Source organism: Ambystoma mexicanum, chromosome 2q, assembly GCF_040938575.1.
Source record: "Ambystoma mexicanum isolate Mex_15411 chromosome 2q, UKY_AmexF1_1, whole genome shotgun sequence".
Taxonomy (NCBI): Eukaryota; Metazoa; Chordata; class Amphibia; order Caudata; family Ambystomatidae; genus Ambystoma; species Ambystoma mexicanum.
Window position 1 is genome coordinate 449,243,466 of NC_090924.1, and position 22,866 is coordinate 449,266,331.

The following is a 22,866-nucleotide window of genomic DNA, read 5'->3' on the forward strand; positions in this document are numbered from 1 at the left end:
AATCTTTTTAAATGTGTTAAGTCTGCCACATCTGCAAAGCCTTACTTTTGCAAAAACATATATATATTTGTAAAATATATCGTTTTCTCAGTTAGAGATACAATAGGAACAATTCGACTTTGTTTCAGTGATTCACAGGTTTCTTAGCAACTATTCAATAGCTATCTGTAGATTGTCATCCCACAGTCAGGTACTCCAAATGGGTGAGGATTCAGCATTATAATCCTGCTGGTTTGATAAGGGACTTTCATAATACAGATAACAAATGGGGAGATTCGGATGAAAACAACAATCTCCTAAGCATCGAGTAGCAATGTTTTACATGGAAGATCAGATAGGCCAACTCTTTGTTGAATGTCTTTTATATCTATCCAGCCTGTATTGATATAGCTGAGTATTCCATGTTTGCAAGAGAGGTCTGTGATCCAGAAAACATTCTTCTGGTTTTGTCTCACTGATGTCCTCTCATGTAGGACACTATCATTTTATAGTTATAAGCTTAACATTCAGATCCATGATGACTCTTTCTTAATTTTCATTACAGAGAGCTGTGGTTCAATGGGTATTTTTAAAGATCATCAAACACATCAATGTTTGAGGCAGCAATTCTGCCCTACAAACTGGGTTAACAGATTTGCCATTCTACTAACTCTCATTAGCACTTTTACTGCTTAAACCCCTAACTTCTATTTCTATTGCTATAGAAATCAGCATTTATTAAGTACTAAACAGGTGAATGCTATCAGGCTCCCCAGTGTATGAATCGCAGGAGAATGCTCATTGCACGTTCATGGTTTGGAACATCTAAAGGATCTGCTGCCTGCTTTAACTTCTGCTATCTTAGATACACAAATTGGCTTGAAACAGCTAGATGCTGACTTGTGGACTGGTATGCCTTGTTCTGCTGTCATTAGTAAAGGCAGGCGAATAACCACAAAAAAGGTAGTGTAAAGCACCTTATACTACTATTAATGATGATGATAATAATTTGGTGATTTACATAGCACTTCATAACAGATTCTTCCAGTTTTGTAGTGTTGTGGCACTCAGAGTCTCCGTTATTACCCATTTGTGCTGCTCAATCTATCGACTTGTGAGGGTAATTCAGCCTGAATGCGATATCTTACCCATGTTGCACAGCAATGCCTTGTTCCCAAGGTGAGCATGTTGTGCTTAAACTGTCCACCCAGACTGTTGCCGGACTCAACCTTGAATTCACTTTTTCTTTTCACTGGGTACCAACACAGTTCAATGACATCACGTGACAGTGTAGCAGAACTGAAAGTGGGTTTTACGATAGACAAGACAAAACCCAATTCCTCAATGCTGATAGTTAGTTTTTGGAGAATCTCAAATAAATTTGTCATTGAAAATAGCAGATTACTCAATAGGGTATACTTGCAGTGAGATCAACACTTGCATCCACACCAACTAGGATTCTTCTCTGCCAAGGAATTAAATTAACTCTCACAGTCTGACCACACAACCTGCTGTTGTATTTAGCTTTGACAAATTCTAGCTTGTTGGTACTTCTGAAGACACCTGCCGACTTGGACACTCATAACCAATTGGTTCTGTTCCATATCCTCTGGAAGACAATTGGACCTTACCAGGAACAGTAACATAAATGTTTTCTGGCCAATCAATAAAAATAGCGATGTTAATATTATCATTACTATTTATTATGAATAATATTAATGAATACAAACAGTAAAATATTTTCTGTGTAGCACTTGAAACATTTCCAAAGAGCTGTGAAGCAATTGCCTAGCTAAATGGTACTGAATATACTGAACTATGAACCAGTGACCTGCAGGTTACATGCAAATCAAGAAGCAGGAACTAAACTGAACGAGCTATCTTAGTGCTTAAAAAAAGTTAATAGCAACCTCTCTAACCCCTCTGTTTTGTTTTTAAGTTTGAGGTCCCTCCTGGTCCTCCAGAACTCCTTTTATTTTTTATGGCACTTCTGTGTCAGCTTTATAGTAATCATTGTAGTACTCTCTGTCTCCACATTAGTAAATACAAAAACATGGTCACTAGGGATAGTGAACATTTCCGAAAGCGCCGCACCTTTGAATTACTTACAGTACAGTATCCAGTCTCTTAGCACTCTCACAATCACTGATACTTAGGGATATATGTTCACTACTTTGCCATATTGAATGAACCCACTCCTTCGCACTATGCATTGGTTTTATGTATTTTTATCAGATGCAACCAAAATAAAAAAACAGCTCATTATAATTTCTCCCTTTGTTCAGACATCTTTTTGCATAACTGTTATGTGGGTTAGTGAATTTTGCACTGTTACACATAGAATTATAGTTCGGTAGCGCTCAACTATAGGGATATACTCCATTGACCGGTTCCGAGTGACATCTTGTAGAAAGCAACAGTGACGCTTATGTCATCATTGATGTCGCCCGGAACCAGAGATGAAATGCACCCTGCAGTTGAAAGCTACCCATCTAAAATTCTAGGTTGCATATGTCCCCCTGCATATATTTTCCAACCCCTGCACTATCCCTTACAGACCAGCAATTAAGGGGTGTAGAGTGGAGGTGTGAGGGATCATAATCATAATGAAAAATATCAGGGGCCTTTCTACGCATTTGGCGGTGCCAATAAAATGACATTAAAGTGGCAGACACTCATGTAAAGAACAATTAGCAACAGCATTCGCTTCCATGGAAGTGTCTCTGCCCTGTGGCTATTTCACACTGCCATTTCACACTTTCTTTAGAGTTTGATGCAACCTTCTTCCTTCCACTGGCTTCTACATCAAAAAAAGGATCCTTTATTTTCAATACATTCAGCCCTCTGTGACCCAAATATTTACCTAAATAATACATGTACAGAAGGCAGTATTCTCACTCTACTGTGCCTCGTAGGGAGATATTGACATCCAATAGTTTTGACACGTGCAGCAACATCTTGATGCTAAGCATGAGAACCTGCGTCTCAGCTCCACGTGTAGACTTTACATATTGTCAGGCAGAGCTTTTTTGCATTGGGCCTCATTCCGAGTATGGCGGTAAGGGATAGCGGCCACCGCTAACGAGAGCGGTGGCGGTAATCCCTTACCGCCATACTCCGAGTTCCCTTTGCGCCATGGAGGTTTTAACACCTGCTTTTAGCAGGTGTTAAAAACCATGGCGCTAAGGGACCTTGATGTTAATTACGCCACCGTAATTTACGGTGGCGTAATTAACGCCTTCCCCACTCCCATTATGCCCTATGGGGCAAGAATGGGAATGGGGAAGGGTAAATGGGGATTGGGGAATTACCGCCCCGCCAACCTTGGAATGGGGCGGTAATTCCGCCATCCACCAAGGCGCTGCCGGTCCGGGTACGGCGTCAACCAAGGCGTTAATAGCGCCATTGGTTAGCGCCGTACTCGGAATGAGGCCCATTGTCTTTGTTATTTCAGTCCTGCTCCTTTTAAGTATTCTTGGAGTAATATAAGTGCCTGTCCTTTAATAAAATCCTCAAGATCTCTGGTCAAACATTTGTGACATGAAAAATTGACTACTGATTCCTTCTTTGTTGGGGCCCTGGAATTACAAACTAACCCACCTGCTGGTCATGCAGACCTGATGATCACAAACAGGAAATTGAGGTTGTGTGTAATTGCATTTTGACTACCAGTCATGTTGTAAGGCCAAAAAAGTCCACTAACAATGAATGCTAGTTATCCAATTGTACAATATTTTCTTCCATGTGTGTAGTTTGGTCTCTTTGAAATGTTTGTATTGTACAATAGAAACACATTGATTAAAACACACCTAAAAGATATTTTAATTAACACAGAATTGTTACCAGTTTGTTTCAATTATTACATAAGTAGATGGTTGCAAGAATTTCGCTGCATATGTAAAAATTGAATAACAAAGTGTTTCCTTAATGTTATGCAATGTTAAGTTATGAGGTCTGATATTACACAACATCTGCCATATATTTGGTCTCGTAGTGCTTTAGGAGCTACAGTAGATGGGTTGAAGTTGGTTGGGTTGGCAGCTAGTAGGAATAGAGGAATGGGAGCAAGGCTGCTGCTGCTGCATGAGGTTTGGAAGAAAATGTCCTCTGTTTGCAGTTATGTGGTGACCCAGTCGGGTTTGTGCATATATATTACACAATTTGAGGTTGTAGTCAAGGGTGTTTGGCATTGAATGTTACAGGTCCATAAGGTGTACTCATTCTATCTTGTCTTTCCTTTGCTTCTAAGTGTGGCCTGGCTGTGGGGAGAACGGAAATCACTCTATACAAAACTAAATAGAACCACTGCTTCTGTCACTGTTTCAAAAGATTAATACAAAATAAAATACAGCAATTAGGCAAAGACAGCCACTATTTTAGTTTTTCACCTAATGCAAATTTACCAGCAGCTCCCTCTAGAAACACACTCAGTCAATTGTTTCCGTTTTGCAGAAATGCTTCTTATTACCACCAACCCCTATGACTACCCAAGCATCAGCCAGGGGGAGATTGTGGTGAAGAGCATTGATGATGTAGAGGAGCTGCTGGCTACTGATGTAAGTTAGATAAAAGTAACAAAACATTCTATGAAACATTCTAAGAAACAAAACACTATTTTAAGCTATCAACAAACTCTGTACATGCCAAACACGATTGACTGTTTGCTCTTCACAGGGTGCCATTGATATTCTGGGGTTCAATGCAGACGAAAAGATCGGCATCTACAAGATGACTGGTGCCGTGATGCACCACGGAAACATGAAATTCAAGCAGAAACAGCGTGAGGAGCAGGCCGAACCCGATGGCACAGAAGGTGAGACATGACACAAATCCTTCTAGAAATCGGTACTAAATGTGGGCTATAATACGTACCTTCAGTGCAAATGAACCAACTTGCTTTATTCATGACAAAGGGAAAGCAAGTTCAGATCTCCTGGAAGAAAGTGAGAAGCAGCTCTCAGGAATAGAAAGAGGTTTTAAAAATGTTTTTATTAGTTACAAGTTGTTCAGTTACAAAGTAACTTTTACACTATAAAATACCCAATAAAAAGCCATAAATAGTTAAATCGCCAGAATTACACATATTTTCATAAAAATCTGGCTAATTTCTAGTCTTTTATGCTACCCATAAAATGAAATCAGTTTACAACATTTTCATACAAATCATTTCTAGATTTTACACAAAATAAAATACAAATTCATACTACTAATTTCAATATATCATTTCATCATAAAAGAGAAAAATCACAATGAATGATCTACACACCCCCCCAGTACTACATATGACATGTTTATATTGTCTACAGTTTCAACAGTGCCGCTTTCCAGACAAAAAATGCTGCTCCTGTAATGACTAGGGGGTGTACAGAATAAATCGTTGACCAAAACCGGTCTGATTTCACGTTTCAGTCTGTGGCAAAAGGAGGTATATCCTTGTTGATACTCAGGCATAAGACTGGAACAGCCAGTCAATTTATGTCTGGCTGTTTCAACATCAGTTTTGCAAAGACAACACTTTCATTCTTCAAGAGGTATTTTCTGCCATGCACCAGTATGTTCAAAAACAGGGTGAATATTTATACGTAAGTATAAGGCAAAGCGTTTTAATGAATGGAGGGTTACACAATGTTAACAGGTAGCTTTGTGGTTGATCTATTTGATGAGGCTGTGTTGAGTATACTGTGTATCTCTTTAGTGCTGACAATTTCACTATAGAGTTTATTTGATCACAAGTTTTTGTTTTTCGCTTTAGATCTTTATAGAAAATGCCTAGATTTGACTCTTTTGGGGTAGCTAGTTCAGTTTCATGTAGGAGAGATCCCACAGTGTGGAGTAGGTCTATATGGGCAGCATTTCTGTGTCTCAACTGGGCATGTTTAGCAAACAGGGCTAGCATAATATTGGCCATATCTTCCTCAAATTTGATCTTGAAATAAGCTTACAGCAGACAATCTTCCATAGGGATGACAGAGTATATATACCAAGTTCAAAGCAAAGAGTCTCTACTGGGACTGATTTCGGAAGGCCAAGCAAGGAACGGAGAATCTTTCCTTGCAGTTGTCCCAACTATACTATATGTCTAGCAGGGAGAATTTCCAGGCCGTACATAATAATTGCCACAAGGCCCTTGTTGTAAGCTTCAAGTTTGCCTTCTATAGAACTGCCACACCTATGATTGATATATTTGTTTATTAATTTCCATTTGGGGATCACTCTAGCAAAGAAACACTCCCAGTAATAATTCATCATAGGGTGTGGCTTAATTGGCAGCCTCAAGTAGACATAAGTATCACCTATCTCTAGCTTTCCCTCTTCGAGATGTGATGAGTAAGAGCTCACTGTGGTCTTTTCTTTACTAACCATGATGATCTTTGTTTTGTTTTGGTTTAACTTTAGGCCATTCATGAGGGCATATTCCTGCACAGCATTAATAGATTGCTCAAGGCCTATTGGTGTTAAATCCATAAGAATGGTATCATCGGCATAGCAGATCCAGGACATCGGCACTCCAGCTAATCTAGGAGGAAAGATGTTACATTTTGGCAGGTGTTCCTTGAGATCAGACATGTAGAGGTTGTAGAGGAGAGGGGCAAGCACACAGCCTTGTTTGGGGCCAATGTTTGTGGGTAGCGGTTGAGTTAGAGTGCCATTTAAGGAGGTTCTAACTTGAACCATCGTACTAGTATACAGCAATTTCTAGATAGTATAGTAAGTAGTGTTGGATCTATCCCCCACTTTTTTAGTTTACACCACAGTCTGGTCCTGTTTACCCGATCAAATGCTGCAGTGTTGTCTATATAGCAGATATATAATGGTGTTCCAGAAGCCAGATGTGCATCTTCTGTAAGTAGGTGCATTGCCCACAGTCCTAAAAGAGTGCTAAATCATCTATAGAACACAATCTATTGCCACTTTATTTGGCCCAAAGATTCAGCCCATGTGGTCAAACGCTGGTACAGTAATGAAGCAAAATCTTACTGCTTATGTCTAAAATGGCGAGTAATCGAAAATTAGTCGGTTCAGCATAGTTTCTTTTTTGTCAATAGGTATTAAAATAAAAGTGCGGAAGCTATCCGGGGTTTCAGCAATGCTTGTGATTCTCTGAAACTGGATTCTTAGGAATTCAGCCCACACCTCTGGATTCTCGTTATGTACAACATTCGCCAAACCATCGGGCCCTGGGGCCCTAGATTATTTTAATTTTCAGATCATTCCCAGTATCTCTTCTGCATCAGAAATAGGGGCATCATGGATGGTATCTGTTTTACCTGGGATGGTTACCTGTTCAGGCAAAGCAGCAGTTCAGACATGGTTAGTAATAAACGCATACCACACCTCCTCGGCTATACCACAGACTTCTTTAGGCTTCTGGTCAGCGAGATATTTTCGATATAGAAACCAGATACATTTTTTTGAGTCCTGGACCATTCAAATGATGTATATTGTTTTCCAATTGGCAGTGTGTAGTGTGTTTTTATAATGCCTTAGTTAATTTTTGTATTTACAACGAAGAGTACTGGTGTGCAATTGTATCTCAGAGGGAGTGAGTGATTTGTCCTTTTTGATACGACAACAAATGTTTTGTAGAAATTTCTTTTTGCCATGAATGTTGTTGTCATACGGAGACCCGTGTGTGGGCATGTCACAATAAACACGCAGTTATAAGGAAGTTCTTTAATGATATTCTGCAGACTCAACACCATGGCGCTCATTACAAGGTAGGAGGTAGCCATGGTGCTATTAGCACCATGGCTACCCCCTTACCGCATTCCGGGTCCGGGGTTCTCGAAATAGGGATTTACGGGGTCATTCCAACCTTAGAAGACCCGGTAAGTCCCCATTCTGAGAACCATTCCCCATTCCCATTCGAGCCCCATAGGGCTCAATGGGAATGGGGATGGAGCTAATAACTGGCCCGCTAATAGCGGGCCAGTTATTAGCTCCCTGGTCCCTTAGCGGCTCCCGCTAAGGGCGCCTGGTAAAACCAGGCGCCCATAGCGGGACCCGCTAAGGGACCTCGGAATATGGAGGTAAGGGATTACCGGCACCGACACCCTTACCGGTGCCGGTAATCCCTGACCTCCTACCTCGTAATGAGGCCCCATGTCCCAACCATTATTTAATAGCAAAAAGCTTTGGTGGAATACTAGCATTAGCAAGGAACCTGTTCACCTTAGAAACATTATTCTGAGACCATAACATTCGGTTCCCTTGTGCATTACATGTAATCACCATAAATTCCCCAACACTCGGTCGACTTTGCTGATAAGACAAAAGGACCTTTAAAGGTGCGTCATCACTCATCCCCGTAATATATTCCTCCAATAGTGCAATTAGGTCATAAGTTGCAAAAATACAGTCTAAGTTGGATGCAGAGTTCCCATTACACCATGTCTCCACATCATATAAAAAAAATATTTTCCACTCTGGATTAAAGGTAAAAGACCAAGCTCTAGCATCATATTTGTCCATGCGTTCCCCTTGGTTGATAACCCTTGCTGATATTTCTCTCGGGTGTTAATGGTCTTTAAGCCAGGTGCTTGTTCCTCCAAGAGACAATCCTCGTCCCCCGGGGTCAGGCAGTGTGCATTTAGATCACAGCAAAGAGAATAGAACCCTTCAATTGGGTCGTACACCAGTCTTGTATTATGTTATTGATTTTGTTAAGCAAAGTGGAAGTATAAAGACCTTCTGGCAGTTCATATAGCGTGATCAATAAGGTTTTAGTATATATCTGAGAGAGACAGTCTGACATAGCGCACAGAAGATTGGGATCAGCATTGCCAGCTAAGGGGTATGGTTTGAGATTCAAATCCGTTTTGGCTCCTAAGCAGAGTCCTCCTTTTGGGCGGCCAATACCACCACTGTGTGCTTTCTGTGTTAACAATACAAAACCGTCAATAGTCAAATCTTTCTTAAGCCACGTGTCTTGTAAAAAGAAAATAGAGGAGGATTTATGTAAATTAATTCCCTTGTGGGGGCCCTAGAAGAATTGGTGCCAACGAGTATCCCATGACATGAAATGCAGGTGGCTATTAGTTTCTGTCTTTCAATTTTGGGGATGAGACTCAATCAATGGGATGCTGTTGGTCCAATCCATCTTCACAGTTGCACCTACCCTGAGTTTTTAAAGGCATATAATTGGAAGATATTATAGTCAGTTTGGGAATCTGATGTAACAAGTGGATTATCCAAGCACAATTTAAAAACGGACTGCCTACACTTGTGTTTCTTTCCCAAAATCGGACATGTTTTCCAATCCGGTTTCCCGGTTGGATGCAGGAGTTTCGAATTACTAATATAGTTTGGGTACATCCCAAAGGCAGATGTATTTCCGAAATGTTTTGTATCAAAACCAAGGTTGTGAGCCGTTTAGGGGGGGCACCTGGAATACTCCATTCTGGGCCAGGCCAACAGGTATCCGCTCAGTACGGGGTCACCAGAGGCATTGCTAGGGCGTCTAAGGGGGCTATAGTATCAAGTCTTTAGTAGCCCCGGATAGAAGCTCAGGGGCTACAACCAAAAGGCCAGCTAGCCCGAGTCCCGACAGTCCCGACATTAGTGTAGCTCCAGTTCGTTTCCAGACCTAGCAACACCCCTGGGGCTGCCACACATTGATGACAGCCGCTGTCACGCGTAGCCCCAAAATAGGGGTTTGAGTTTCAGTGTTTAATCCTTTCTCGCAGGGGACCTGAAACTGAATTGTATTCATATTTTGGCACTCAGGTTCTGGGAATTGGAGCCATTTGTCCAAGGTTCCGTCTAGTGGCCAACCATTGCCCCTAATTCGCAAGGCCTTTGTGGTGGTAGATTTTGTCTCTGGGTGTATAGTCCATTTGGGATTCGATATATACTATGCTCACATTTCTCTGGTCTGCTGGGGCCTCTGCATTTTTTCTACATCCCTGCTTTGCAAGATCATGCTTATTACATTTTTCAAATGTCTTTATTTTCTTTTAGGTCATCTATTTTGACATTTTGATCTTTTAATTTTCTCATGGGCTGCAGAAGATGGAATAGATGGCGTTCTGGCCATACTTTGAGTCGTCTCCACCTCACAAAAGGCAGATGTTCAGATAGTCTCAGCCGCGTCACCGTTAATTTCGTTTAGGTTAAAATTAGGAGCACTATTTGACAAGATGATATCGACTACTCGGGCTGGTGTTGATTTCATGGCTTGTTGGTCATGCACCAAAGTGGATAACATACCAAAAATGGCATCAGTCGTGGAGGCCATTGCATTTAAGCTGACAGAGTGAGGTAGGTTATCCTTTTTCAGTAGCAGTGTCACTGCACGTAGAAATAAAGGATTGACTGCTAATATCTGCTTCTTATGTTAGGTGAGCTGCGATTCCCACCAAGTCAGGGCTGATTGAAAGATTGGTGCTTGGGACAAAAGAGGTGTCCACATACCCACATGAACGCCCAAGAGAGATACATTTATTTCAAACTAAGAAATCCACATTGTTGCACAGCTGCTACAGGGATTCCAGAAGAATGGAGCAGCCAGGAGATAAAAAAGCCAACTGTCCTGTGCTGACCATTCAAATAACATCATATTTAGCCATGTCACATATAATATAATATTTGTATTTTAAGGAGAGCATTAACAATGGGCACCCTCACAAGGGAAGAGGCATGCCACCATGTTGGAAACATTCTCATCTGAAGCCTATACCCTTAGTCCAAGGATCATGCTGAACAATTCAGGAATTGAGTAAACAGGATGTAGCCACCTTTTAGTTTATATCCATGTTTGTACATCTGTAATCTACAGGTCTGTATGTTCCTCTCTCATGTTAATAAGAAAACATACATTTGTGTTACAGCTGAGTAGCAAAATGGAAGTTATGGGTTAATACTACATCTATTGCTACGATAGCCTGGGGTGGACTGGGAACCAAAATAGGCCCTGGACCTTTTGTGTGTAAGTGGGCCCCATACCAGGCAGTGCAAGCGAACTGAGTGAAGGAGCCCAACCCCTAAGGGAGGGTTTGCAGTTTCTACCCACAAGAACATTTGGAAATACTGGGTTCAGAACAGGGTACAAATAAAAGGAGATTTGTCCATTCACAGGTACTAAAAGGTAGTAGAACATGAGAAAAACAAACATGTAACTAGATTTGTTAAGAGTAAGGAAAAACAAATTGAAAGCTGCATAACAAGAACTTTATTCCAAGTGGCTGTGGGGATGATGAGAGTGGGAAGGAATGGACGGAGTAACTAGGGGAGAGGGGCGAGGGTACGGGGAGCAGAGAAGCAGACAACATCAAAAGTACTTTGCTGATGTAGCTCTTAAGACTGCTCACAGGTGGCTTCAAATTACTAAAGATGAAGAGAAAGCACAGGGAGTTGGAGCATTTATGATTAGTCTATGCAGATAGAACATTCACAGGGGTTACTTGTTGAAGGTAGTGGAAGGCAGATACAAGGTGTCTTCTAGTCCTGGATCTAACCTTGAAAGTGACCTCAAAGAGACCATGTTTGCTGTAAACTCTGCTCAAAGTTTTAATGACTCCCAACAGGGAAAGATGCTATGAAATAAGTGACATAGTCAATGCCTGAGAGAAAGGGAATGATGACTGACGGTTAAGCAGTATGTTTCAGGACAAGCACTGTCTGTTTGATATGCTAAATTTGCGAATGTGAAGGAACAGAGCACATTCAAATAGTATCAGGGGGGGCGGGGGGGAACCCATAACCATGGATCAGCTAGGTGAGGGCAATCCTTGGCTTTTACCAAGTCAAATGCAGAGCAAAGTACCTAAGGACCTCTCCACCTGTGTCTAGAAATATCCCATCCTACCGCAGAAGGCCTACAGCAGGATGCAGCAGCATACAGTGTTGATATCTGTGGCTCTAAGCTTATACAGGTAGTGCTTTTCCTCCCTGTAAGAAAGGGAATGACCTAGGGATAACGCATTGGTCTTTAGTGTTTCATTGCATGTTTATTTTCATTGGACTCTGCAAATGCTGCACCCAGTCCCTTCTAGAACAGTGACCCGGAAGTCAGCAGCTCCCTGAAAGTGCTCCAATACGTGGGTCATCTGTGTCACACTAATGTGCTTTACGCCCCAGAGCAGATACTGAGCTAATGCTATACTACAATGTACTGTTTCCACTGAATCAACCCTGTCTGGCGTTACACATTAGTTTACAATGTACTTGTTCTCTGGCATAGCTAAATGTGAATTGTATGGGTGGATGCCATGGTTCTATGGGTTTTGAAAAACTTACTTATGAAAGTCTGCAGTTTGGTTGTGCCCGTTTGATCAACCTATGCCACTACCAGCTCATCCCCAACCACCACATACACATATATCTATACATGTATATGCATATGTATTTGGTCGATTCAACCAAAAGTGCACGACCAAATAGTAAACTTTCAAAACAAAGTATTTTAAAACAAGGAATACCGAATATCATATGTTAATATACCTTTGTATTGCAATTCCCATTTGATTCCTCTGAATTCTCTAGTAATATAAATCATGACATTCTGCTGTCCCACCACACAAAAACCTCCACCCGGGCACTTCACTAGCTTGTGTCTTAACTATCCATCTCGCACAGGGCAACTGAAACAGAGGTTGCCTGCTATAGCAGGTCAGGACTCATCACAAGATATATCCCTTCCTTGCAGGTCTGCACATATAAGAGGTTTCTTTTTTAATTATAATACAGCCTGCATACAGGCTTTTTATAACATAACACATTCCCCTCCACGACCAATTAGTGTATATTTTACGTCCTTTATCAAAATTCACATATTTTAAAACCCTTCTTCGTTGATGAAAATTCATTACACTTCACATTCCAGTCACTGTTTCTAATAGAGGTTCAGTCCGTGGCTGTCAGACACCTCTTTCTGCCTGACTTTGCAGGATACATCTCATGCCATTGACTGAACTTGCACTTTGGAAGGGATCTTGAGAGCTGACCATCTCCCCTTTTGTTTAAAAAAAAACAAGCATAAGTGTGAACACCCCAGTCGCTTTAGGATAGTTCTGCTTTTTCACAACATCATTATGTGCTATGTGGTAAAGTAAAATATGCAGAATACCCTCACAAAAGATGCCCATGGTGACTGGCTAACTGGTAAATCTCCAGACATCTATGTGGGTCAGTCTAACCATGAGGGCAGCCCAGGAACATTTACCAAGAAGCAAGTAATGGAAACAAATTTAGAGAATAAAGGTTCCGGAAAGTTATGTTTTATTTTCGGTGTAAAGTAGGTAGATGAACAGAGTATAATTTTAACTATGAACAGAAATGAAAGCAATATCGGTAAACAGACAGAAAGAGGTGCCTAAGATCTATGGAAGTGTCTCAGAAGTAGTGCAACATGGTAAACAAAAACCATCAAGAAAGGCATTAGGAACTTGAGTGGCAAACATTTAAGGTATCTTTGTCAACTTTGGCATAACCTCATTTTTACTTCCAGTTGCCGACAAAATTTCCTACCTGATGGGACTGAACTCAGCTGACCTGCTGAAAGCGCTGTGCTTCCCAAGAGTGAAGGTCGGCAATGAATATGTTACCAAGGGACAGACTGTTCAGCAGGTAAACATGTGTTGAATAAATTGGCAACATCAATAAGAGCACATCCATTTAATTAAAAACATGTTTATTTCGGGACAGTGGGGGTTGAAAGTTTGGGAAAGTCCTCTTGAAATGTAATATTAGGTGGGACAATGGCCAAGGAAAAAACAGAAAGAAGACACACACAAAATATGTCCATGAATAATGAGGCTAAAGTCCCTAAAGATAGAAATGTTCAGAGTGTTAACATACGAAGCACATTTTGTTCACCTGGAAGATGTACTTGAAGTTTTATTATTGTATGCGTAAGGCAACAGCTTCCTCTGGTCGTGACAACAGGCAAAGCTATGCGAATTGGACAACTTTATAATCTATCCTAAGGCAACAGCTGCCTCTAGCGGTGACAATAGGCAAAGCTACTGCATCGGACAAACATACAGGGACAAACATACATCTGGCCTTTCATTATATTGTTAGATTAGATGAGTGGAGTGCATTGTAGAGAGTACAGAGCAGTGGGCAAATTCACAGTGGAATTCACTGGAAGAATTTCACAGCCTGGATATGTTCTAATGTGTACATTATAAAAGAGAATCGGGATGAAGGAACTGAAAATGTGCTTTATGAATGGAAATATATAGCTGGTCAAGTGGCACAGCAAGTAGAGCGCTTGCTTTGACATCCATGCAGAGCCTGCTAATGCAGGTTCGAATCCCGGCTGGGCCAAGCTCAGCCTTTCATCCTCCCCAGGTCAATTCGAATCCCGGCTGGGCCAAGCTCAGCCTTTCATCCTTCCCAGGTCGATACATGAGCACCACACACCGTGGGTAATAATAAGCAGCGCTCAGATACTTGAGGGTTCGTAGCACTATATAAATTCCAAATTATTATTATTATTTATTATAGGATTGAAAAATGAAAGACAATCTAAACAGTGTCCTCAAACTTGTAACCCTTTCACCACAGGTGTATAACTCTATTGGTGCACTTGCCAAGTCTATTTATGAGAAGCTCTTCTTGTGGATGGTGATTCGTATCAATCAACAGCTGGACACCAAACAAGCCAGGCAGTACTACATTGGTGTCCTGGATATTGCAGGCTTTGAGATCTTTGATGTAAGTTTCAGGTATTGCTGAAGGTACGCTTCCAGAATTAGTAAATAATAAAAACGAAACAAATCTAATCAAACAAGCACTATGTGTTTAGTTCAATAGCTTGGAGCAGCTGTGCATCAACTTCACCAATGAGAAACTGCAACAGTTCTTCAACCACCACATGTTCGTCCTGGAACAAGAGGAATACAAGAAGGAAGGCATTGAGTGGGAGTTCATTGACTTCGGTATGGACCTGGCTGCTTGCATTGAGCTTATTGAGAAGGTGGGTCCCATCCTGAAGAACAGCTACTGTTTTAAATATCATTCATGAATGTACTAAAGACTCAAGCATTTACATTGTACATTTTAGCCCATGGGAATTTTCTCCATCCTTGAAGAGGAGTGCATGTTCCCCAAGTCTACAGACACGTCCTTCAAGAACAAGCTGTACGACCAGCATCTGGGCAAGTGCAAGTGCTTTGAGAAACCCAAGCCAGGCAAAGGAAAGGCTGAAGCTCATTTCTCCCTGGTGCACTACGCCGGCACTGTGGATTACAACATCTCTGGCTGGCTGGAGAAGAACAAGGACCCATTGAATGACTCTGTTATTCAGCTGTATCAGAAATCCTCTGTCAAACTCCTGTCTATGCTCTACAGTGCTACTGCTGCTGAAATTGGTAAGTATTAGAGTCACAGCCACTTAAACTAACTTAAACTAACAAGCATTGGCAATGCCAACCATTTGGGCTTTTGTGCAGGCATGGGAAAGTCACTTCCCAGGCACAGCCGTAGTGATATTAACTGCCCATTGATGGTAGCAGGTGCAAATTGTGCTAGTACCTGGGCATCTAATAGCAGTACCTGGACAAATGCCTAATGCTTATACACAAGACAAAACTGGTGGCTTTGCCAATGATTATTTTTAACAGACTTCACTGGGGGACACACAGAGTGCTTATAAATCGAGTGGCGAAGGCAGGGCTACATTTTTATTGCACCAGTTGCGGGCTTACAACTCCAATTAAATCATTAACTCTGAGAACACTGCTTTGAAAAAGCACTGGCAGGCACTTTGAGTGCAAAGTTTGATGGTAGCTTGATTAAAGTGAACTCAAGAGTTCCCATGAGAAGGTGTTTTGGGTGCGGTAGCTGAGTACTGGGTGGAAATCGCCATATGGATTAGCATGGCCATGGGCAGTCAATGGGTGGGTAAACAACCAAACTACACCTGCAGGCTGTGTGGGCCTACTCATATGCCATTCCTCCCTATCTGTACTCTAATGCAATTTTTTCAGCTTATAGGTGTTACCCAATGACTCAAACTAATAAAGTATGCACAGAGTTCCCTGAGTGACAGTTTGTCTGATTCTTCTTACAGAGGCTGCTGCTGCTTCTGCGGGAAAGGGTGGCAAGAAAAAGAAGGGTGGGTCTTTCCAGACGGTGTCTGCTTTGTTCCGAGTAAGTCACTCAGAAAGATGTACATGTTTAGGATTCTACTGAATGGCTTTCACATTTTAAAAAACAATACTTCATTAATATGTTTTGTAATATTAGCGACTAATACGCAACAACTGCGATTTTTGTGTGCACGTGACTTTTAAAACATGTAATGTTTTTGCATTTAAAGGAGAATCTGGGCAAACTGATGACTAACCTGAGGAGTACTCACCCCCACTTTGTCCGCTGTCTTATCCCCAATGAGACAAAAACTCCAGGTAGAGTATCTGAAATGCTTAAACAACCATACAGAATAGCCTCTGGGTTGCTTAAAAAAGAATGTATTCCAACACCCTGTGTCCTTTAATTGTAGGTGTGATGGACAATCATTTACTGATTCACCAGCTGAGATGTAATGGTGTATTAGAAGGCATTAGAATTTGCAGAAAGGGGTTTCCGAGCAGGATCCTCTATGGTGATTTCAAACAAAGGTAAATAGTGTACATACAAAACACTCCTCCACTTCAAAGCAGAAGGTTGTAGAAGTTGTTTGCACAACAATTATTTTATAGAATCAGACCAAGTACCTAAGCAATCAATCTCTGCCGATTGTGTTTGTGTACAATTGTTTGGGCCTCTCTCACTAGTGGAACTGACTCAAGAATCATCAACTTAATGCTGCAGGTTCGACCAATAAAGAAGAGTCCAAGTCAATGTAAGGCACTTTCAGTGAACATATAAAAACTTCAGAAGTTTCTTATGCACATCATGGAAGTTTTCACAAATCATACTTTTTTCCTTGTTGCACGACAAGGCCTAGCCTCAGATAGTCCCCAGAGCAGTAACCCGGGGGTACAGTGGTTGACGTCTTTCTTTTCCAATCTGGGAGATGTTCCTTCTCTTTGAAGGCGGTGTTGCTATTAAACTAATGGATTCCCATAGAATCCACCTGCATTTAGCGCCTTCGAAAAGCAGAAAGATTATATAGCAATCCGTAATGAATGCTGTCTACCAAGCATAATTTTCTAATTGCATAACATTTTATTTTACAAATTTAAGCATGAAAGCGAAGTGAAAGGGGAATTTCACCTGTTTATAGTCTTCACTTTAGCACTACACTTTGTAAAAGTTAATTATTTCAGGCAGGGACCCAATTGAAAGTTCTAAAATTGGTGCTACCCTCTATGTCATTCACATTTTCTAGAAAGTTACCCTGAGTTTGTCTCTGGTACGAGTTTAATGGATAAACAACAGGCTCTTGATACCTAAATAGAGTTCATGATTTCATGTTTGCAATAGGAATTCATTTTAAGTTGTCATTCCAAAACAGCTGTGTTATTCTATTCATAAAGATCAGAGTTGTGCAAAGATGTACTTAACACAATAATTCCAATTACATTGATACATTAATGCAACTAGGACTACAATGAACATCTTGACAGATGTTCCACTTTCCTACACACATAGTAAGCTCTAAACTTTAATGTTCATAGAAATTAACATACCTCTATTGTTTGTGCTTAAGGTACAAGGTTCTCAATGCAAGTGCTATTCCTGAAGGCCATTTTATTGACAGCAAGAAGGCATGTGAGAAACTGTTGGGTTCTATTGATATCGATCATACTCAGTATAAACTCGGACACACCAAGGTATGAAATTGTAAGCTCATAATGAAACATGAAATATCGATATTCCAGAAAAAGAAAGATATACATTTGTCAATACTTTCCTAAAGGTGTTCTTCAAGGCTGGCCTTCTGGGTACCTTAGAGGAGATGAGAGATGAAAAGCTGGCAGAGCTCATCACCCGCACTCAGGCTGCTTGCAGAGGGTTCCTCATGAGAGTAGAATTCAAGAAGATGATGGAAAGAAGGTATTAACTAATATACCTTAGTGACTCTCACATAACTAATATGCCCTGTGCTTTATGTTAACCTATTTGTGATTTGTCCCTGAACAGAGAAGCTGTATTTTCTATCCAGTACAATGTCAGGTCCTTCATGAATGTCAAAACCTGGCCATGGATGAAGCTGTACTTTAAGATTAAGCCTCTTCTGCAGAGTGCAGAGACAGAAAAGGAGATGGCAAACATGAAGGATGAGTTTGAAAAGACAAAGGAAGCTCTGGCAAAATCTGAAGCAAGAAAGAAGGAACTGGAGGAGAAAATGGTGTCTCTTCTACAGGAGAAGAATGATCTCGCACTGCAAGTTCAATCGGTAAAAGAATACCAACTCAAATAAATTATGCACAAAACCTTGCAACATATACTGAATATGAAACTGATACAATTTAAATGTTATGGTTAATTAGGAAAGTGAAAACATCGCAGATGCAGAGGAAAGATGTGAAGGGCTCATCAAAAATAAGATCCAGCTGGAATCTAAAGTTAAAGAGTTGACAGAAAGGCTTGAAGATGAGGAGGAGAGTAACGCTGAGCTGACGGCCAAGAAGAGGAAACTGGAGGATGAGTGCTCTGAGTTGAAGAAGGATATTGATGACCTTGAACTCACTCTAGCCAAAGTAGAGAAGGAAAAGCATGCCACAGAAAATAAGGTGAGGAGATATCTTATCTTTGAAATGCACAAACCTGAATAAGAAGGTAATCTCTTTGATAACCTCGAATTTTAGCCATGTTGATAGGCGTGTTATTTAAGAAATTATTTTAATATCAAGGCCTTCCTTCCTTTTCTGAACTATAACAGAGTTGTAGATCTGCGTATTTATGGTGGTATGGTGCTCTGTAGTGCCTGTGCATAACAAGCAAAAAAACCTGTCACCTAGTTTTTGTTTGTCAGGTATTTTTTTTATTCCTTGTCACATTATCTTGCCTCTTCTAGAAAATGCATTTGTCTCTGGTGTTGACCAGTGTTCCATCTGGGTAAGGTGGCACTTACGTTAATTCAGTTTTTAAAGGGATACAAGCCGTTTTAGAGAAGATCCAGGTGTTGCTAGCAAATGTATCACCTTCAGAGTGTGGGAAATGTGGTTGACTTTTCGGATGCCAGGGTTTAGTCTGTGTGTGGCCTGATGCATTGGTTTGAGTGGTATGAGAGCAGTGGCATGAAAGCAGTGGTGTGAGAGCAGAGAACTGTATGTCCTCAGATTGCATGTGACGAGCCAGTGTAGTTACCTAAAATCCCATCAGTTTAGTGGTGAAAATATTGCCTGGAGACGCAACCTGGGCACTTCACTTCCACCCTTTTTCTGATGTCACAAGTAGGCCCAGCCCTCTTCAGCCTTCTTAATTAATTTCTATTGTAATGCCTGTCACTGGGGTTAATTTACATTTTTCAGTTTTAGAAGAATATTTTTGGAAGAACCTTATCAAATAGTTTCTAAATCCGGAATTCCAGCCTCTTCGGCAGCCTGGTAGTTGTGCATGCAATGAAAAGAATGAAGAATGTATGGCTATTGGTAACATTAGAAAAGGGGGTACAGAGTGCACATGGAAATATGTGCCATCAGGCTTCTTTTTCAAACAAAGTGTGATTTTGATGAACACACGATTTAAAAACAGGGAGATTATTTGTATTTTTAAAATAGGTGTAGGCTGAGGTCAAGCATCTTCTCTTCTATATGATGAAAATGTCATATTAGAGAAGTCCTTTAAGGTAAGCTCAAGTCTTCAAATTGAAAAAACAAAAATGAAGTTCATAATCGAAATATAGTACACATTTTATGTGTGCTGCTTTTAGTTTACCAATATTACAAATGATACTTAAGATAGTTCAGCTCGCTTTTGTCTTAGAAATGATGTTCATAGTATGTAAAAAAGCATTCAAATATGTATACACAAGTTCCATGTACATTCTCAAAAGGGCTTGTAGAAAAATAAAACAGTATGATGAAAGGTAAAACTTAAGGCATTAAGAAAGGAAAATGTAAAGTTTGGAACATAAAATGGCATACAAGACCGACAATAAGCAATAGAAATTATGTAGAATATTGAGAAATGAACAGATTACAATTTGTAATCTGCAATACACAGTTTTGGTTGCTTTTACTTAAACATATTTTGGCACATTCCTCTTGCATATAAGATCTTCAACTTACTTCCAAAAACAACATGCAATAACAATCCCAAATCACCTAATGATGACTAAAAGAAAGTGTAATGGCCAATTAATTGCAAGTGTTACATGGTTTCAGATTAAGAACCTTACAGAGGAAATGGCAGTTCTTGATGAAAGCATTGCAAAGGTTTCTAAGGAGAAGAAAGCGCTCCAAGAGGTGCACCAGCAGACCTTGGATGACTTGCAGGCAGAGGAAGATAAAGTCAGCACTCTGACTAAAGCCAAAACTAAGCTGGAACAGCAAGTGGATGATGTGAGTATTGTATTCATCCAACAGCACATCTGACAAGTCCCAATGATGGCTTAAAAACTTTTAAATTTGAGTACTTTCAAAATTGAGTGATTCCCTAGGAGTTTGACATTTAATGGAGAGACACCCAAAAGTAGATTTCTTAGGAATTGTAAGACTCACACAAACCATTACATTTCCAGGGGATGATGATATGATACCAGTTTATGATATTTTGATCTCATCATTGCTTGTCCCAATTTGATTCAGGCAGGACCAGAAAACAAAAATTGGAAGTATGTATTTTCTATTTTTGAGTGCATTGTAAACCATTACTGCAAACAATAGAACTTAACAAGGACATTAAGTACACACATTTTAGGTGACATAACATAGAATAAAGAACCCCAATATTGTCACACAGAATCAACCATAAGATGCAGTGAAACACTATATAGAAAGAGTCATTACTTTCATGAAAGATGTCACTCAGATATGTAGGTTGTCTTGGGGAGGGAAAGTGGAACTTCATATGTGTTACAACTGCTGCATGCAACTTAAAATACTGAGTGAATATACATTTGCAGCTTGAAGGCTCTTTAGAACAGGAGAAAAAACTTCGGATGGACCTTGAGAGATCCAAGAGGAAGCTTGAAGGTGACCTGAAGCTGTCCCAAGAAAGTGTAATGGATCTTGAAAATGATAAACAGCAAAGCGATGAAAAACTTAAGAAGTTAGTACATGTGCTTAAAAGTCTAACACACCAATTTCATTGCCCTTCAATTGAATCATGTCGCCTCTACTGCACAAATTTTGCACCATCACTTAATTATCTCCAGGCAGATGCTTTCTTTTGTCTTTGAAACCAAATATATGTTTTGCTACTTTCATGAAAACATGGACAACACTATGAAAATATGCTGATAAAATGTTACAATCAGCAATAACAGAGGGTAACAAAGGGAAAACTGCCAAAAATGTGCAAATTAACAAATGTCTTTATTGCATACTTTGGACTGTGTTTTGGATATGGGTATAGTAAAATTAAGGGAAAAAGAAACACTTGAATGAAAGTTTTAGAAATAAGAAAATATATCTGACCTCTTCAGCAGTTGCCTCATCGAAATCCAAAGTCAAAATTCCAATGCTGAAGGTTCACTCTCACTGCCAACAGTTGGTTTTCAATAGAGCGTGAATAGAAGACAGTAGCGAGACAAGTGGAGGATCATACTGCGAGCTCTCCTTCTTTGCTATTCCTGGAGCTCCACTGTCCGCTCCCTTTTACTTACATCATGAGTTGGACATAAAAACGTTCAACATTTGTTATAAATATTAATTTGTCAATTAAAATAAATCTATCTTTAATCAAACATCATCAAATATACACATACCATTCATAACATACATTGCAATCTTTAATTGGGTCAACACTATGGGCGTCATTACAAGTTTGGCGCTGCAGGAAAAAGTGCCGGTAATTGCATTAACTCCACTTTCCCCTGCATCGCCAAACTATACGTTTGCTGTGGAGGCTGACTGATTTACCTCCAGATAAGAGCCCGACATAAATCAGGCCCCACTCGCAAAAAACAGCCAGTATTCCCAGCACCGCTGTTACTGGTGCTGGTAATACCAGCAATTCCCCCCATGGAGTCCTATAGGACTTCATGGAATGGGGAATTACAGCTGTTGCCGGCACCTGTAATTTCACAGAAATTCCGGGATAACAGCTGCCGGTAACAGTAGGTCCATTTGCTGGTATACCGCAAGAATTGCCGGTGGGATACCGACAAACATGAATGAGGGTGTATATCTCACAGTAGTGAAGTGGGGGAGAAAGACAACTTGCAATTAAAAAATCTGTGCTTCCAAACATAATGACATTTCTCCATTCCACGGGCACTAACAGATCACTATGCCATAATGTGTTTTATTTATTAGAACACCCTACAGTTTTTATCAGGACAATTTAATTATGTAAATAAAAAGATCAGACTGGATATTGCTAATATCCTTTAAAACATTAACATTCTGGCCCGGCTTGCCAACTGATGATACCACCCACTAATCGTATGCCCCTGCTCTGTAAGGTGCTGCAACTGTTCCACCAGATGACCTCTTATCTTATAAACTTTAGCAGGTGCCAAAAGCCGTCTTTGTTCTCCATGTAAATCTGTCAAGCCCCACATATACATCTTTGACCACAACACACAGCGCTGAGAGGCCAGGGTCTGGTGAAAATCATCCTTAACAAAACATTTGCATAACTTGTTACGTACCACAACATGAGCAAATCTAACCACTGCATTTCCTTTCAACACAGGAAAGACTTTGAACTAAGTCAAGTTCAGAGCAAGATTGAGGATGAGCAAGTTTTGGGAGCCCAGCTGCAGAAGAAAATCAAAGAGCTTCAGGTATTGGTTGTAACATCCAAGTCAACACATGCAGACCATGTGGAATCATAAGTAAAATGTGAGTGATAATTGGATCTTCAACTCAAAATTGTGAT

The 22,866-nt window shown here is 40.4% G+C and overlaps 1 protein-coding gene across 1 annotated transcript in view; it reads left to right on the top strand.

The window, feature by feature from the left end:
- Positions 1–22,866, top strand: part of LOC138569504 (myosin-1B-like) — a 70,796-nt gene that overhangs the window by 11,785 nt on the left and 36,145 nt on the right. The window contains exons 10-25 of the mRNA XM_069647536.1: positions 4,432–4,535; positions 4,654–4,792; positions 13,427–13,545; positions 14,491–14,640; positions 14,732–14,902; positions 14,990–15,296; positions 15,998–16,077; positions 16,247–16,334; positions 16,430–16,547; positions 17,582–17,705; positions 17,792–17,928; positions 18,016–18,271; positions 18,366–18,608; positions 20,205–20,381; positions 20,945–21,090; positions 22,681–22,771. Coding sequence (XP_069503637.1) covers positions 4,432–4,535; positions 4,654–4,792; positions 13,427–13,545; positions 14,491–14,640; positions 14,732–14,902; positions 14,990–15,296; positions 15,998–16,077; positions 16,247–16,334; positions 16,430–16,547; positions 17,582–17,705; positions 17,792–17,928; positions 18,016–18,271; positions 18,366–18,608; positions 20,205–20,381; positions 20,945–21,090; positions 22,681–22,771 — 2,450 coding nt within the window. The remainder of the gene's footprint in view (positions 1–4,431; positions 4,536–4,653; positions 4,793–13,426; positions 13,546–14,490; positions 14,641–14,731; positions 14,903–14,989; positions 15,297–15,997; positions 16,078–16,246; positions 16,335–16,429; positions 16,548–17,581; positions 17,706–17,791; positions 17,929–18,015; positions 18,272–18,365; positions 18,609–20,204; positions 20,382–20,944; positions 21,091–22,680; positions 22,772–22,866) is intronic.